General features: G+C 39.1%; 1 protein-coding gene across 1 annotated transcript in view; it reads left to right on the forward strand.

The window, feature by feature from the left end:
• Nucleotides 1-8298: 8298 nt before the first annotated feature.
• Nucleotides 8299-19005, forward strand: part of XRN2 (5'-3' exoribonuclease 2) — a 77292-nt gene continuing 66585 nt past the window's right edge. Inside the window, exon 1 of the mRNA XM_012739218.3 lies at nucleotides 8299-8475. Within this exon, the coding sequence (XP_012594672.1) occupies nucleotides 8401-8475 (75 nt within the window). The 5' untranslated portion in view covers nucleotides 8299-8400. The remainder of the gene's footprint in view (nucleotides 8476-19005) is intronic.

Here is a 19005-nt window from a genome sequence, read left to right on the forward strand (position 1 = left end):
AATGTAAATCAGAATAGGTAACATATACATATATGTTTTTATTATGTTATTTTTTAATGTTCACAATTTTATTTTGATAAATGAAAAATCAGAAAAGTCATATCACAGCTGTTGGCTAAAGTTGCTGTGCGCGTTCATCTGTGGCTATCGACTATAGTCGACGCTAGTACCGAAGTGATTAATGTACACTTATTAAGGCCTTAGAAATGCATCTTTCCATTATCTACATTTCTATATTACATTTCTGTACCTATATTTCTGAGCAATGTTCTGAAGCTCAAAGAGGGTAGGACTGCATATAAACAAATATGTTTTGTGTATTTGCTCACCAATGTCATGCTCATTTGTACCTGTGAATTACACTTGGTGATAATGATAATGATTGCAGATTGTTTTAGGAAACAAGGAGCGTTTGCAACAAAATCAAAACTATACATTTGAAAAATTAGCTTTGGATGAGTTCTAGGAGGAGAAACTTGTAGATTCCATTTCTAGCTTTATGTTCTAAGACAGAGGTTCTCAAATGTTTTGGTCTCAGGACTCCTTTATACTCTTAAAAATCATTGAGGACTCCAAGGAGCTTTTGTTTCAGAAGATTTTATCTATCAATATTGACTATGTTAGAAATCAAACCTGAGAAAATTTTAAAATACTAATTCATTGATTCACTTAAAAATAACAATAAGAAACTTATAACATGCAACCATAGGCAATATTTCTGTAAAAATAACTATATTTTCCCAAAGAAAAAAATGAGTGAGAAGATTGGCATTATTTTACATTTTTGGAAATCTTTTCAATGGCTAGCTTGATAGATGACAATTGGATTGTCACATCTGCTTCTGATTCAATCTGTTGTGATACATCATGGCACAGAGACTCTGAAAAATTTCACCATACACTTACGAGACTAAAAAGGGTAATAATATCCTAATATTATTATGAAAATTGTTTTGACCTCATGGATGACCTAAATATCTCTAAGATCTATAGGGTCTCTGGACCACATTTTAAGAGCTACTGCTCTAAGAATTCAATTCAATAAAAATGTTTATTGAGAATCTACTAGACATCCACAAAATAAATAAAGACACATCCCTGCCTCCAAGGCACTCACAGTGTCTCCTTCTACACCTCTTAATTTCCAACCAAATCTTAACAATATTCAGGACTGTCATTCTATTTCCTCCCTGTCATCTTTGATGATTCCATTAGATAAAAAGATCTCTACTTTTTCTACATGTCTGTAGCAATTATTATCTATGCAGTCCACTTGGAATTTTAATGATATGCTGCAGTGGGGGACTTATTGTTGGTCCAACTGTGACTTAATTATTAATATTTCATATTTTGTGATTATATCTTGTTCTTGCTCCCAATGGGCTCTTTGAGGGCAATAACTTATTTTGCTTATGGTGCCCAAAATACATAGCAAAAGTTATGGATCTTAGATATTTAGTTATTTGATTTGCAACTAATGGAGTGTGGCAGAACGATGCCATGTGCTCATCAATCCTATTTCCTTTTCCAATTCTTGAGCACTCAGGAAGACTATATTTCCCAGTTTCCTCTCTGCAGTTGGGCTGGGGCCACGTGACTGGGTTAGGGCCAAGTGGATGTGAATAGAAGTAATATAAGCCACCACCAAGCCTGGCCCTTAAAATGTCCTGTACAGCCCTGCTGTTCTGTCTTCCCTTTTGGTAGTGACCGTGGTGGTCATGTGTTGAGCTGGCAGAAACATAGCATGAAAGCAGCAGGATCCCTGAGTCACCACAGGGAAGACAGCCCTGGAGAGGAGCCTGACACCACCCATGGTAAGCTAATGAGATTTCAGGGATTACTTGTTACTGCAGCAAAGCCTACCTTTTCCTGATGTATTAGAGGCAAGAGAATGTTCACATAGGAATTGGAAATAATGTAAGACATAATACCATGTGCAGATGAGTCAGGGAGTGATCTGGAAGGTGAGAGTGGGCAGCAGCCCTCTTTAAGCAAACAGTGTGGAACACAACAGATAACCATACAATGGCTAATGCTTCCTGTGCTTGCATGTTTGGGACTGTGCTCTGAGCATTGTATCATGGAATCTTCACAGAAACCCTATGAAGTCTATAATCTCCATTTTACAGATAAAGAAACTGAAGCTTAGAGAGGTCAAGCATCTTGCCAATGTATTAGTCAGGGTTCTCCCAAGAAATAAAACCAACAGAAAGTGAGAGAGAGATTTATTTTAAGAAATTGGCTCACAATTATAGAGGCTTGGTGAGTCTAAAATCTGATGTGGTAGGCCAGGCAGGCTGGAGGCCTAAGGAAGAGTAGCATCTGCTGGCAGAATCCACTCTTCTTCGGAGGTAGTCTTTGTTCTACGAAGGCTTTCAATTGATTAGATGAGGCCACCCACATGATGGAGGGTAATTTATTCAAAGTCCACCGATTTAAATGTTAATAACATCCAAAAAGCACCTTCACAGAAATATCTGGGATAATGTTTGAACAAATATCTGGGCACCATGGCCCAACCAAATTGACATACAAATTAACCACCACACCCAAGACCCCAGGACTAGACCCTGAGTGTCTCTGATTCCAAAGCAATAAAGCTCCCTAACAAGCTAAGGCTCATTTTAGATTTGAATTGAGCCCATGTCAGCAAATCCCTCAACTTCAATGGAAGGCAACATCATAAAGATGCGAACTAAAAGAAAATTTTAAGGCTGCCCCCGCCCCGAATGAATGGACCCCCTCTTGGTCAAGGGGATACTCTAAATCTGAGTTGCCAGCCTTGAGAAGAGAGGTCAGACAGGTCTCCTCATGCCTCCCTCCTTTCTTGGAGGATACCCTTTGCAACTCATTAATAGGTCTAAGGCTATACAAGACAAACCTGCAGGTCTTCAATTTACACAGCAAATATATGGCTTGTCTCTGATATCTTACTAGTTGATATCTTAGTCCTTTTTTTGTTGTTATAAAGTAATACTTGAGGCTGGGTAATTTTTCATAAGTGGTTTATTTGGCTTATGGTTCTGCAGGGTGTATAAGAAGCATGGTGCCAGTGTTTGTCTCTGGTGAGGGTCTCAATCTGCTTTCATCCATGATAGAAGGGGAAGAGAAGCTGGCATGTACAGAGATCACATGACAAAGGAGGAGGTGAGAGAAGGGGAAGGTACCAGACTCTTTTTAAACAACCAGCTCTCATGAGAACTAATAGAGTGAGAACTCATTACCATAAGCATAGCACCAAGCCATTCATAAGGGATCTGCCTTCATGACCCAAACATCTCCCACTAGGCTCCACCTCCAACTTTGGGGATCAAATTTCAACACAAAGTTTGGAGGGTCAAATATACACTAGACATAATAGTAAGTGGTTTCTACCCATAGATTTTTATACCTGTGAATCCCAGCTATAGGAGAAAGATCACCATATATCATATTCTGATTCAGAGCATATACAGCTCCTGGAGAACTCTGCCCCAGCCCTGCAGGGTATTACCACATAGCTGGCATTTTAATTTGAGTCTTCAAAAGGCCATTCCACTGTTCTATTGAGCCAGCTGTTTTAGGATGGTAGGGAACATGATAAGACCAATAAATTCTATGAGCATGGATGGACCCACTGCCATACTTCATTGCTGTGAAATGGGTTCCTTTATTAGAAGCAATGCTGTATGGAATACAGCTCTCACAAGAGAGGGTAGATGGTGGTGGATAAAGCATTCTGTAAGTCCATGGCTGGTAGTTTGGCAGAAGCACTTCATGCTGAGAAGGCAAATCCATATCCAAAGTGTCTATTCCATAGGAACAAAAAGGTGCCTCTTTTACAATGGAAGCAGTTCAATGTAATCAACCTGCCACCAGGTAGCTGGCTCATCACTCCAGGGAATGGTGCCATATTGGGGACTCAGTGATGGCCTCTGCTATTGGCAGATTGGGTACTCAGCAGTGGCTATAGCCAGGTCAGCCTTGCTGAGTGGAAGTCTATGTTGCTGAGTCCATGCTTAACCTCTATCCCTGCCACCATGGCCACTTCATTAATGAGACTATTGGACAATGACAGGGGTGGCTAGAGAAAGAGGCTGTTATCCACAGAATGGGTCATCTTATCCAGTTATTAAAATCCTCCTGTGCTGAGGTAACCCTTTTGTGGGGTTGACATGGGACACAAATGTTTACTTTTTCGCCCATTCAGAGAAGTCTAGCCACATGCCTCTTCCCTAGACTTCCTTTTTGCCAATTTTCTAATTGTGTTCCTTCCAAGTCCCTGACCATCCAGCCAAACCACTGGCCACAGCCTATGCATCAGTATATAATTACACATGTAGACATTTCTCCTTCCAATGCAAATGAATAACCAGGTACACTGCACAAAGTTTTGCCCACTGGGAGGCTTTTCCTTCACCACTGTCCTTCAGGGATATCCCAGAAAGGAGTTTTAGTGCTATAGTTCTCTCATTTTAGATGGTGCCTGCATATCATTCAGAACCATCTGTAGACCAGGCCTGAATTTTCTCTTTCACTACAGAAAAGCAAAGTAGGTCTGTCATTTCTAACTTACTGTGGCCTACCTTTCGGTCCATGTGTTAGCTAACCAACCATTGAATTCGAGCCCTTACTCCCGAGCAGCGACATTAAATGCAGAAATTCTGCTCAATGAGCCCTATCAATAAATTCAGCCTGATCCAATTTTATGTTTCTTCCACCTTTATCTCACACTTTTTATATTTATTCCCACACATATTCCCTGGATTTCTGGCTGTATAGATTAGAAAGCTCAAGTAGTTCTTTTGGATCACATTTTCTACCTAACCTTTAGGGACTACTAGGATTTGAGTCTAGTTACAGTTCTAGAAGTCAAGGAGTGATGGGGATGGGTCCTCAGGAAAATCAGCATTGCCTTGCAAGGCAACTGCCTTAGGGAGAGGTCATTACAGATTCCTCAGGCAAGGAAAGTTTAATCCCTAGGCAGGAATGGAGAGGCCACTTCTACTGGGGGTAGAGAGGCTGCTTCTACTGGCAAACAAGACTCATTAGAATTTAGGGGTTCAATATTCCCAGTACCATCAAGATCTTCCCATAGGTCCCCATTCCGACTTTTGCAATCCTATTCTTTTCCAATCAGTGCTCTCACTTGTAGGCACCCTCCAAGGCAAATAATTTGCATTATAATTCAGTCATTTACAGGATGAGATTCTGAGTTTGATTTTCAGCAGTCTCAGCCTGCAGTTATAGGAGATAAGGCAGACATAGAACATCAGACAGGTCACTGATGTTGTACTTGAGCTGGGAATCCCTGAGCTCATCCTTTTCTTTTCCCACTTTGTCCAGCAACATTAGAAGCAACCAGCCAATCCCATTATGCTCATTAGTTTTATAAATATGTTAGAAAGTATCAAACACATGGTCATCAGATCCATGCTTTTTTTTAAGTGTCTGCTTAGGAGTATCTTATGGTGATATTTTGTTATTTCTATTACCTGACCATGCCATGGACTATCACTGCTTTCTTAACTACTGTTAAGTCATTCATCTCTTTAATCATATTAGAGAGTCATTTTCAGAAACTCCAGAATCAATTCAGAAAATTCATCCTTGAGATTCTGTTCCACACCACCCCTAGTACCAGAATCTATAGTTGTCAGGGTTCTCCAGAGAAATAGAATCAACAGGATGTGTATATATAAAGAGACAGAGAGAAAGAAGTCTGTTATAAGGATTTTGAGTCATATATAGAGACTGGCAAATCCAAATCTTCAGTGTGGGCTACAGGTTCAAGACTCAGGAGGGTAGATAAAATCCAAAGGCAGTTGGCTGGAGAATTCCCTATTGGTTGGGAGTCAGTCTTTTTGTTCTGTTCAGGCCTTCAACTGATTAGATCAGGCCCACCAACATTATATAGGGCAATCTGCTTTGCTCTACTGATTAAAAATGTTAATCTCATTCCAAAATGCCCTCACAGAAACAACTAGAATAATGTTTGACCAAATATCTGGGCACTCCATGGTGCAGTCAAGTTGACACATAAAATTAACCATCACAACTACTATTTTAAATATATCAGGTTATTCACAATGAATTTTATAAGGATAAATAACAGGGAAAGGAAGATTTGATAATCCAGAGACAAAAAACTGTAGGCAAAAAAAATTCAAAGATTTTTTTTTCTATGATAATTACAATGTTAATGGGGCTTAACAATGAATTAATATTTATGGACAATCTAATATCTATATATTATATATTTTTCATGTTATTCTTCACATTAGTGTAATCCAGATATCAGCTGAGTGCCTTCCTCTGGCCCCTTGAGATCTAGGCAAAAATGTTTCAAAACCTAAGTTTTCAGCCTACAGAAGTCCAAAGTCTGGTTCATAGTCCTGCTAATTTCCAACGCTAATAAATTCTCTTCACCTCTACTGCTTCTTGAGTTCTGCTACATTGCCCAGCCCTATGGTTCCAGACCACAGTGACCCCAACATAAGACTAATTCTCTTCTTCAATTTCTACAAGAGAAACCCATACCAAGACTGAGTCTAACAGACTTTACTGTACACACTGGGCTGGGGAAGGCGTCACAACATTTAGTCTATAAGCTTCTGCCACCTTTCAAGTTTCTTCTCTTTTCTACCTTTCATCCTCCCCTTTTCTAAGTGCCCCAAACTCCAATTTTTGCAAAGTAATTTCACCACGAAGGTAAGTTAGCTGTGTACTCTCCAAATTTTGTTAGAGGTTTGTTGGGACTTTTTTTCCTTTTAAGGGATAGAAATTTAGCCCTAGCCAGCTTAGGGGCAAAAGGAAATTTTTTTGGCTCTTTGAATCAAAGGACAGACTTCCAACCAAACTGCAGGAAGAGAGAGATTTAGCTAAAACCAGGGACTTACACTTCTCTCATTGCAGTCTGGCAACAAGTCCTAATTCTTATCTTTCAGCTTTCACCTATTTGGGAAGGGCAGTCTTACATTCCTTATTGCTCAAATATAAAAAATGCTGGGTAAGGATTCTGAATGGCTTAATGCAGCCAGCTGCCTATCCTAGCACCAGCTGCCTATAGTGTGTATGTTCCTGTAAGAACACAGCACTTTCCAAGGAACCAATTACTTAATGAAGAGGAAGGGGAAATTTCCAGGTAAAAGCAATTTCACCATAGACATAATACTCTTGAATAGTTTTGGCTACCCTTAAGTAAAATATGGGATAACTACTTCCCTAATTTGCACACCAGCAGTTTAAACCAAGTGTCATTAGACCACAGAGGAGGGGGCAATAAATATTGCCTTCCCGACAGCAGGGAGAAATACTTTCATAGAGGCCTCTTGAGGTGAGCCTTTAGGATTGAGTGTGATTTGTCAAGCTAAGAGGGGATTCCAGGGAGAGAGACTTCCAGGCTTGAGCAAATGGCCATAAATACCTGCTCTTCCAGACTTCTCCTTTCACATGCTGAAAAAAAAAATCCATTTGATGCCATCAGAAAAAAAGGATAAAGTATCATGTTAAAACAAGCACAGATTAAATAATCTTTGCTCGAACTAAAACACAAACTTTGTGAATAAGCCACTTTAAAACACGCTACAATTTGGCTCTTTCATCTACTACACAAGAATCGTAACAGTACCCTCAGAAGGCTCAAGTGATTATTAAATGAGACAATTCCCTAGTCAACGCCCTAGCATATTATAAGCACTCAGTAAACGGAAAATATTAGCAATTATTTTATACTTATAAGTGTAGCCAGAAGGTTGTATTGAATGCTAAATGTCGGCTAGATTCCATTCTGTAAATATTTCAAGTAAGTTTTTATTGCAAACCAGCCGTTGTTCCTGTAAAATACTTTGAAATGCTCCGTTTGATAGTCCGGGTACATTCCATGGCACAAAACCGGGAGAAACTAGGAAATGGAAGTAACAAGTGAGTTCCGATGCTTTGATTCTCTCTAGAGAAACAGGCGAGAAAGGAAGGTAAAATAAGACATAAAACATGGTCTCCCTAATCAGAGATTAAACTGGCAAGACCTCCCCTCGGGGCCTGCAGAGCGCGGGGATTCGTGCCTGGGGAGCCTGAGGACTGGGGAAGACAGCGAAGGCGTCGTCCGGGAGGCCCCGCGGCGCAGAGGCGCTCGGTCTCGTGCTCCAGGTCTGGGACTACAGAGAGCAAGCAGAAGCTTTCACTACTTTTCCCGCGGCCCTACAGTGCCTCCGGCCAACAAACCAGCCAGGCCCTGCCCAGCGGCTCCTTTACCTAGCCGCGCCTCCTACCCAGCTTCCCCGGCGGCGGCGCCATGACATCACTTCCGGTCGTCGGCGCGCACGTGGGAGGAAGTGCCGGTACCAGCGGCCGCCGCTCCTACCTGTCTCTTCGGTTACGCTCTTCCGCTGGCCGGCCATCGCCTCCGGCTGTGCTGCAGCTATGGGAGTCCCGGCGTTTTTCCGCTGGCTCAGTCGCAAGTACCCGTCCATCATTGTCAACTGCGTGGAAGAGAAGGTGAGGAGGCGCCAGGCGGCCGCTACGCTGGGGCCGGGGGCCCCAGCGCGTCTAGGCCGCGGCCCTCGGGGCCAGCCGCCTGCCCCGGGGGAGCCTTGCCGGATCCCTGCCAGTCCCGCGGACAGCCGCAGCCCAACATGCGGTTGGACGCCGGTACTCGGATTCCGAGCCCTGGGGAGCGGCCTGGCCGGGGCGAGGGCTGAGCAGGGTCCACATTCGCGGAAGGCCAGCTCCTCCCTGCCCGCTTTTCCCCAGGACCGGAAGGCCCCGCCCACGGCTTTGTTTCCTCTCGAGACCGCGCATTTTGTGTCTCTGAAGAGGCTCCTAGGACGTTGAGCCATACCTGCCTGATCAGCTGAGTTAACTGATTAGGGATGTGCGGGTGCTGATTCCAGCCTTTAACAGCCTTGTGAAATAATCCTGGCGGCGAGCTTTTTGTTTACCATCCGTGCCTAAAAGGTTTTCTCCTAGCGTGCGACTTCATTTGTTACGCTTGTTGTATCTTATTCTGAAAGCAACATGTTAGAAGGTTCTAAGACGAAAAGGAAGTCTGATAAGTTCTCCCTTCTCTATGTGCCCCTACAGCTGGACAGCATGCTTGTTGAAATCAAGATTATCGGATGCACCTGTTAACAGTGCACTTTTTATTGTTAGTTAACATATAGGTAGACTTTTGGCCATTCTAGAGTTTTATTTTTTATCGTTTCTGTGCTTCCGTCCGAGTTCGATTTTGTACTCTTACTACAATTTCTGGACGGGCAAGGTTCAGGGGCACATCATGCCTCCCTCACGCCCTGGTTTTCGGAGGCAGTACTCGCCTGTCACGGTGAGTTTATTTCCTTTGTGTAGGTTGGTAAGATACTGAATTTTTACTTTCTTGGCTTCTATCCAGTGAGAAATCGAACCTTGTTTTGGTGACATTCTCAGTGTTTCATGTGTTTTTCTCAAAGGGAAACTGCTAAACTGAATATTTCTTTCCTTTATAAAACTTTTCTGTAATTTTATTGAACTTGCTCGTGGATTGTTTTAAAGGCTGAAACATTAAATAGGATTTTTTATTATTGTTATTTTTTATTATTTTATTATTGTGCAGATTCAGTTTATGTACTGTGATTCTGTTTCTGGGCTGTTTTTGTCTTTTTCCTGATGTTGCCTTTCTTTTTTCCACTTTATACTTTTCTCCACCCAGACACTATTTTTCAGTTATTCTGTCAAGTCCTCTTTCTTCTTGGAGACTACTTCTTGGGGTCTTCTTTATTTTTGTTGCAGTTACACCTAGTTATTCTCTAGGCTTGTTGGAAAGCTGCATCCTGAGATTTTTTTAAACAAATTTGTTTCTTCAGTGAGAGTTATTGTTTCCTGAATCATCATCCTTCTTGCCTTCAATCCTTCCTTAGTTTTTATTCTCAGTTGAATTTTTAAGAAATACTTTGTGGAATGTGAGTTTTCTGAGCCATTGTAGGCTCCAAAATATCCCCATTCTGCCATTATATACATGAATGATTATTAGTTAGGCATAGAATTTGAGGTTGAAAATTAGTTTTCCTCAAAACTTTGAAACCATTGGTCTTTTGTATTCTGTCATCTGGTATTGCTGATGACAGTTGAGTGTTAATGTGAATTACTTATTTAACCAGCACTTACGAAGCGCTTACTATGAACCAGGCACTATTTTAAGCACTTTACAGATATTATCTTGTTAGATACTCAAAACAACCACATGACTACTGCTGCTACTACATATTATTATTATTACTATTACTACTACTACTACTACTACAGATAAGAAGACTGAAACACAGAAGGGTTGAGTAACATAGTTAAGGTCACTCAGCTAACAAATGCTGTAGCCAATGTGGAAACCAGAAGGCCATGCTCTTAATTTTTATGCTCTTCTACTGCTTTCTTTCATTTATGTTGATCAGTTTTTCTTTCTGGATTTTTAAAAGATCTTTATCCTTGATAGTGTAAACTTTTCATAGTTACATACCTAGGTATAGATTTTATTTGAAATTTAAAAACATTTTGATCAGAACTTGGTTGACTCTTTGAGTCTAAGTCTTGTGTTCTTCAGTTTTAGGGAATGCTCTTTATTTCTTGGCGTTTTTCTCTTTCGTTTTCAAACTGTGGCTACCGGTCCTCCTAGACTGATTTATTTTTATTTTCTTTTTCCCCATTATTCTTGAGTGTTCTTTCTCCCTCCCACAACCCTTCCTCCTTTTGCAGCTTTATTGAGGAATACTTGACATAAAGTAAACAGCACGTATTTAAAATGCACAGTTTAATACAGTGTACACATCCATGAAACCATCACCACTACCACAACAATGAACATCACCTCCACCTCTAAAACATTCATTCTGTCCCTTTATAATTTCTCTCTACCATCCCCACCTGCCACCCATCCTTTGCCAACCACTGATTTGCTTTCTAACCCTATAGATACATTTTCATTTTCTACAGTTTGATATAAAGGAAATTATGTAATACATATTCATTTTTTTTACCTGGCTCAGTTACTTTTATTCCATGTAATTATTTCAAAATTTATCCAGGTTGTTACATGTATGTATCAATAGTTCATTTCTTTTTTTTGAGACAGAGTCAGAGTCTTGCTCTGTTGCCGGGGCTAGAGTGCTCTGTTGCCTGGGTGTCAGCCTAGCTCACAGCAGCCTCAAACTCTAGCTCAAGCAATCCTTCTGCCTCAGCCTCCCAAGTAGCTGGGACTACAGGCATGTGCCACCATGCCCGGCTAATTTTTTTTTCTATATATTTTTAGTTAGCCAATTAATTCTTTTAATTTTTTTAGTAGAGACGTGGTCTCGCTCTTGCTCTGGCTGGTTTTGAACTCCTGGCCTTGAGCAGTCCGCTCACCTTGGCCTCCCAGAGTGCTAGGATTACAGGCGTGAGCCACCACACCTGGCCCATTTCATTTTATTTTTGGATGGTATTCTAAGTTGTGGATACACTACATTTTGTTTATTTATTCACTTAATTGATGAACATTTGGATTGTTTCCAGCATTTTGGCTGTTACAGAAAACCTTCTATGAACATCTGTGAACAAGTCTTTGTATAGACATATGCTTTCATTTCTTTAGGGAAAAAGACCTAGGAAATGGTTAAATTGTATGGTAGGTGTGTGATTATTTAAAAAGAAAAGCTTACCAGACTGTTTTCCAAATTAGTTATACTATTTTACATTGGCACCAGCAGTGTATAAGAGTTACAGTTCTACTTCCTCACCAACATACTATATGGTTAGTCTTTTTAGTTTTAGATACTTAAATGTAGTGTTACCTTATTGTGGTTTTAACATGTGCACTTGATACAAATGATGTTGAGCGACTTTTCAGGTTCTTATTTGCTATCTGTATATATCATCTTGGGTGAGGCGTCTTTTCAGCTCTTTTGCCCATTTTTATTTTGGGTTGTTTGTCTAATTAAAATGTAGAGTTTATTACATATTCTAGATAGAAGTTCTTAGTTTGATATATCTTTTGCAAATATTTTCTTTTAATCTGTGGCTTGCCGTTTTACTTCTTAATAGTGTCTTAAAGAGCAAACATTTTGAATTTTTAATCAAGTCTGATTTATTTTCTTTCTTTTACATTTGTGCTTTTTGTGTGGTATTTAAAAAATCTTTGCCAAAGCCAAGCTCACTAAGCTCTTCTGTGTTTTCTTAGAGAAGTTTTATATTTTAATTCATCTTATGGTTTCTGTTTTTGGCCTTTTAATATGGTGCATTACATTGGTTTTTAAATGCTAAACCCACCTTACATTCCTTGGATAAACTCCACATGGTCATGTTGTATTATTTTTATGTACTGTTTAATTCAGTTTGCTAAAGTTTTCTTGAGGATTTTTACATCTGTGTTCATGGAAGATATTTGTAGCATCTTTGTAATGTCTTTGTCTAGTTTGGATGTTAGAATAATGTTGGCCTCAGATTGAGTTGCATGCCTTCTTTAGTTTTCTGGAAGAGTTTGTGTAGAATTGCTATTGTTTCTATTTTAAATATTCAGTAGAATATTACCAATGAAGCCATCTGGACCTGGAGTTTTGTGGGGAAGATTTTAAGCTATAAATTCAATCTCTTTAGTAGATATGGAACTACTTGGGTACTTCTCCTTCCTTTTCCCCTTCCCATTTCCTCTCCCTTCCCCTCTCTTCTCTTTTCCTTTTTCTCTCTTACCCAGGCTGAAGTGCAGTGGCGTGATCACAGCTCACTGCAACCTCACTCTTGGGCTCAAGCAGTCTCCCTGCCTCAGCCTCTCAAGTAGCTGGGACTATAGGTGTGCACCACTGTGCACAGCTAATTTCAATTATTTGTAGAGATGGGATCTCACTCTAGCTAAGGCTGGCTTGAACTCCTAGCCTCAAGGGATTCTTCTACCTCTGCCTCCCAGGGTGCTGGGGTTACAGGTGTGAGCCATTGTGCCTGGCTCCCCCTGTTTCTTTTTGGATGAGCTTTTGTAGTTTTATCTTTCACAGATTTTGTCCATTTCATTTAAGTCAAATTTGTTGTCATAAAGTTGCTTATAGTATTTTCTTATTAACTCTTTAATATTGTTAGAATCTGTAGTGATGTCACCTCTGTCATTCCTGATGCTTGTAATTTTGTCTTCTCTCTTTTGTTCCATTATCAGTCTGGCTAGATTGTTCTCAGGTAACTAGCTTTTTGTTTCATAAATGTTCTTTATTTTCCTGTTTTCTATTTCTTTGATTTCTGCTCTTATTTTTATTATTTCACACTTGAAAAGGATGTATATTTTGCTGTTGTTGGGTGTTCTGTAAATGTTATTAAGCTGATTGATAGGATATAGAAGACTTGAACAATACTTTTTTTTCTGTCTCCTTGTCATATCAGTTATAAATACGAGTGTTGAAATCTATTATTTTTGGATTTTTTCAGTTTCTGCTTTCAGTTCTATTGGATTTTGCTGCTTGCATTTTGAAGCTCTTTTATTAGGTACATAAATGCTTAGAATTATTCTCTTTTTGATGAATATATTTCTTTATCATTATGAAAAGACCTTCTTTATCCCTGGTAATATTCTTTACTCTGAAAATCTGCTCTATTTAATATTAAGATAGCCAGTTCTTTTGGCTCATGTTAGTATGGTATATCTTTTTACTTTTAGTCTATTTCCATGTTTATATTTAAAGTGGATTTTCTGTAGGCAGTTGGTTCTTGCCTTTTTATACAGTTTTACAATCTCTGCTCCCCTTTTTATTGTGGCAAAATATGCATAACATAAACTTTGCCATTTTAACTGTTTTTAAGTGTACAATCCAGTGGAACTAAGTACATTCATAATATTGTATAACCGTCATCACTGTCCATTTCCAGAACTTCTTTATCATCTGGAACAAAAACTCTACCTGTTAAACATTAACTCTCTGCCCGCATTCTTCTGTCGTTATGAATTTGCCTATTCTAGGTACCTCATATAAGTGGAATCATTTAATTGTCCTTTCTTGTCTGACCTATTTTAATACTTAGCATGATGTTTTTAGATGTTGTTGCATGTGTCAGAAATTCATTCCTTTTTAAGGCTGAATAATATTCCACAGTATGTATCATGTGTGTTACATTTTGTTTGGATACTTTTGCCTATTGTGAATAATGTTGCTAGGAATATTGTTGTACAAGTATCTCTTTTAGTCTCTGCTTTCAATTCTTTGGGGTATGTACCTACAGGTAGAATCAGTGAATTGGGCCAGTTAGAAGATTTATATTTAAAATGATTATTGATATGGCTAGGTTTAAATCTATCATCTTATTTCTTTTCAGTCTCATCTGTTCTTTGTTTCAGTTTTCCACTGCCTTTTGGATTGAGTACTTTTTTATGACTTCATTTTATTTCTTTTGTTGGCTTATTAACTACTCTTTATTGATTCAACCATCAACTTCTTCATGTCCTTTAACTGCTTGGCTTATACAGTCCCTCCATTTATCAGCCTTCTGACCTTGGGAAGTGACTTAAATGCCTCAATTCTGGAGAGCTGTAGCTTCTTGCACTTGTTAAAATAAAAGCTCTAGATAAATTTAACAGAGTTTAATTGAGCAAACAGTGCACCCATGGGGTAGTCCTCAGAACTAAGAAGAGATTCAGAGAGCTCTGCTCTACAAAGTGGGCAAGCAGCCTTTGTGGACAGGAAACAGAAGTGAGGTATGGAAACACCTCAGTTGGTTAAGTTTGGGCATTCACTTTATTTGAACATAGCCTGATCAGTTGGCAGGCAGCCTGTGATTGGCAGCTTGGCTGCTGTGATTGGCTGAGACTCGGCTTTTTGTTATAAAAGTATACTTCTCTAAGTTAGGCTCTCTGTTTATGTATTAGATTAGGTTGCAGTTGGTTAAGTGAGGTCTCAGTAGAAGGGACATCATCAGGCCAAATTCATTTTAATTTAACATGCCATACTGGACTTCCCCTATAGTCCTCACCTTTTGATCATCTCTGTATGAGTGCTGAAACCAGAAGGCAGGATCCCCTTGTTTGACCTCAGCTGGGAATGTGTGTGTTGGGCAACACAAATTTTTTGCTGCTCTGCATGTCTGTGAATAACTGAAAGTACTGCTAGTATTAATTTAGAGGTTGAAAATACATTGTATAATAGTAAGTAGGTGAGTTCACAAAACGGGATTGGTGAATAATGATCAGCTATAAGTGTACCTCATAGGGTAGTTCTGTGGATTACACATATTAATGCAAGTTAAATTCGTGGAACAGAAGCACTTGATAAATGACAACTATTATGAAAATTTGATTTCAGAATTTTACTTGGTAAATTAATTATTAGTAGTTTATATGTCTGAATAAAAATGGGGATGTTTTTGTGTCTAACTCTTGGTAACACTGCATAGGCAAGAATTGTACTCTTGATATTTTCATGTAAAGAAATGCAGGTTTCCTACACTGCTTCTTTTCTCATTCCCTTCTATTCTGTTTCATTAAGTAGTACTTTTGTGACAGGCGTTGCTCTAAGGGTTAGATAGAATAATAATGAACAAGGGGGACATTGGTCCTTGAACCCTGCTTTGTATCTTCTCCAGTATGATTTTTTTTTTTTTGAGCTGGTTGCTACATTGTTTAAACAGCTTTATTGAGGTATGATTTACACAACATACAATTTACCCTTTAGAGTAGCAGTCCCCAACTTTTTTGGCACTGTGGACTAGTTTCATGGAAGACAATTTTTCCATGGGCGGGGGCAATTCTGTGGTTTTTATTACATTCACAGATGTGTGCAGCCATCACCACAGTCAATTTTAGACCATTTTATTCACCTCAGGAAGAAACCTGTACTCTCTAACTATCATCCCTCTATCTGCTGTCCCCTCTTCTCCCAGTGCTAAGCAACCATTAATTTATTTCTGTCTATATAGATTTTCCTACTTTGGACTTTCCTGTGAGAAGAATCCTATTGTATGTTTCTGGCTGGCTTCTTTCACTTAGCATTGTGCTTTCATGTTGTAGCATGTATCAATACTTTATTATTTTTTTATGATGAAATTGTCATTGTGTGGGTACAGCACATTTTGTTTATCCATTTGTCTGTTGGTGAACATTTGAGTTGTTTTTATCTTCTGGCTATTAAAAATAATGGCTGTTTTAAAAATTCATGTACAAGTTTCTGTGTATACATGTTTTCATTTCTCTTGGGTACATACCTAGGAGTGGTATTGCTGGGTCATATGGTAACTCTGTGTTTAAGCATTTAAGTAACTGCCAAACTCTTCTCCAAAGTGGCTGCACTATTTTATAATACCACCAGCAATGTATAAGGGTTCTAATTTTTCCACATTCTTACAGTAAAGCAAGTTTGCTGTGTACCGGTTACCAACTTGTCTGAGTCTGGTATGACAACACCTGTTTACGATAAGTTATATGAAGAGGTTTTATTATTTACAGATAGGCAGTGAGGAACAACAGAAGCCTAGGCTTTATTGTGAGTCAGTTTCCTAAGGCTCAGGAAAGATGCCTGGGGCAGATGGAGTTACGAGTCTCAGTTGTAAGTCCCACATGCTATTGCAGCTGAGGAACCCCAAAGGCAGCCCAAGGTAGGCAATGTGATTCACTGGGCTAAAGCTTTGGAGCACATGCTTCTTTCAGGGGAGAGAGAAACAAAGCCCAGGCTATTCCAACATGTTCTTCCCTAACTCCAGGTGTTATTCTTACATTCCCTGGGAGAGACAAGAACAAGGCCTGGACACTTTCAGATAGTTCTTTTCTATTTCACGATATTGCATTCCATCACATTCTACAGTTATTCTTAAGAACTACAAGAAAGGATGGAGAACTGAGTTGTTCTAAGGATAGCCAGAGAACTGTCCTGCACTTGCTCACACCTGTTACTGCCTTTTTGGCTTTAGCCATCCTGGTGGGTGTGTGAAGTGGTATCTTACGTGGTTTTTATTTGCATTTTTCTGATAACTAATGATGTTGAACATCTTTGCATGTGCTTATTGGCCACTTGTGTATCTTTTTTAGAGAAATGTCTATTTAGACTTTTTACTTTTTAAATTAGGTTGTCTTTTTATTATTGAATTATAAGAGTTTTTAAATATATTCTGAATATATAAAACCCTTATTAAATATATGATTTGCATATATTTTCTCTCATTCTGTGAGTTATTTTTCCACTTTCTTGATGGTGTCTTTTGATGAATAAAAGTTTTAAATTTTATTTTAGAGACAGGGTTTCACTGTGTCACCCAGGCTGAAGTGCAGTGGTGCCATTGTAGTTCACTGCAGTCTCAAACTCCTGGGCTCAAGAGAGTCTCACCATGTTGTCCAGGCTGGTCTCCAACTCCTGGTCTCAAGTGATTCTCCTGCCTTGGCCTTCCAAAGTGCTGGGATTACAGGCATGAGCCACTATACCCGGCCTTGTAGTGAATTTATTTTATTACTTTTGAACTCTAATATTACCATTTGGTTCTTTTTTTTTTAATAATTTTTATCTCTGTTGATATTTCCTATTTGATATGAATTGTCATCGTATCTTCCTTTACTACTTTAATCATATTTTAATTCTGTGAGCATATTTATAGTGGCTATTTTAAAATCTCTTTCTGTTAAATCCAACATCTGGTCACTCTCACAGGTAGTTTCTGTTGCCAGCTTTTTTCCTACGATGAGTCATACTTTCTTGGCTTGTTTTTGTTTTGTATTGTTTTTTGCATGCTTGGCAATTATTTGTTGCAAACAGGACATTTTAGACAATATATTGTAGCAACTCTGGCTACTGGTCCTCACCCCCCCCAATTCCAGGGCTGCTTATTATGCAGTTGTTTATTTGTTTGTTGACTGACTGGCTAGATTATTTTAATGAAGTGTGTTTCTTCCCTATGTATTATTCCTCTGATGGTTTGAGGGAAGCAGTTTAGAGCATGCCCACAGCTACCCTGAGATGACAGTCATACAGGTAGGGCTCTCGCCCACTTTTTCCCTGAGCACACCCAGCAGTAAAACTCTACCACTTGGTCCCATTGCTTTATTATTTTCACCAGTGCCCTGGTATATAAATTCTTCTACAACTAGTCCAGTGGAATTGGGGCTTCTTCCAGGATTAGTTCTGAGGTTAGTGTTTGGTATTTGTGACAACCCCTGGAAGGGCTTCTCCCAGCTTTCTTATTCCCCAGTTATCTCCTGCAGACTATAATAACTGGCCTATATATAGTCTAGGCTGTATCTTCATTAGATCTGAGAGTCTCCTCTCAATTGATTTTCACCATGGCTTTTCACCGTTCTTGAGAGTGCCTTTAGGTTTAAAACTAAATTGTGTGCTTTTTTCCTTTCTTTTTTTTTGAACAACTAAAGACATGTAATGCCATGCACTTTTGCAAATGAAGTCAGTTCTAAAATTTTCATGGGTTTTCTTGATTAGGTTGCTGTTTGCCCTTAGGACCATTTTCAAGGGCCTGAAATGTTTTTGTTTTTAAAATAATTTTCACCAGTTTCACTGGAGAGCAGATAAGTGAAGCTTCTCACATTGTCATTTTGGAATCAGAGAAATGATTTTTCTCTGAAAATTTCTCTGAAATGATTTTATGTCTTGGAGAATGAGGATCAGTTTCACACATCTTTCATATTTTGTATCCTCTACAGTACTTGCTCTAGTTCTCAGCACAAATTGCTTTGAATACAGTGAAATTGCAATTAATCGGTCTAATGTACTGGTTAAGATACTAGCTCAGAGGTCATGGATTTAAATCCTAGTTCCTGAGCTTGGCAGTAGTGTGACTTTGGAAAAGCCATTTTAACCCCGCTAAACATTTGTGTTCTGCATTGTAGGTGGGATAGTCTAAACCTCACAAGGTGGTTGTGAGGATAGAATGGAATAATCCACATGTAAAAGTCCTTAGGACAGTGCTTGTCTCATTTTAGGTGTTCCATAAATGTTAGAGATAATTATTAGCCCTTGTTCACTAACATTGTACAAAAATGAAGACCTAACACATGTATTACTTGAAAAAAAACCTAATCGCCCACAAGTGTTCAAATGTCCTATTTGGCAACTACAT

Source organism: Microcebus murinus, chromosome 16 (genome assembly GCF_040939455.1).
Source record: "Microcebus murinus isolate Inina chromosome 16, M.murinus_Inina_mat1.0, whole genome shotgun sequence".
Lineage (NCBI taxonomy): Eukaryota > Metazoa > Chordata > Mammalia > Primates > Cheirogaleidae > Microcebus > Microcebus murinus.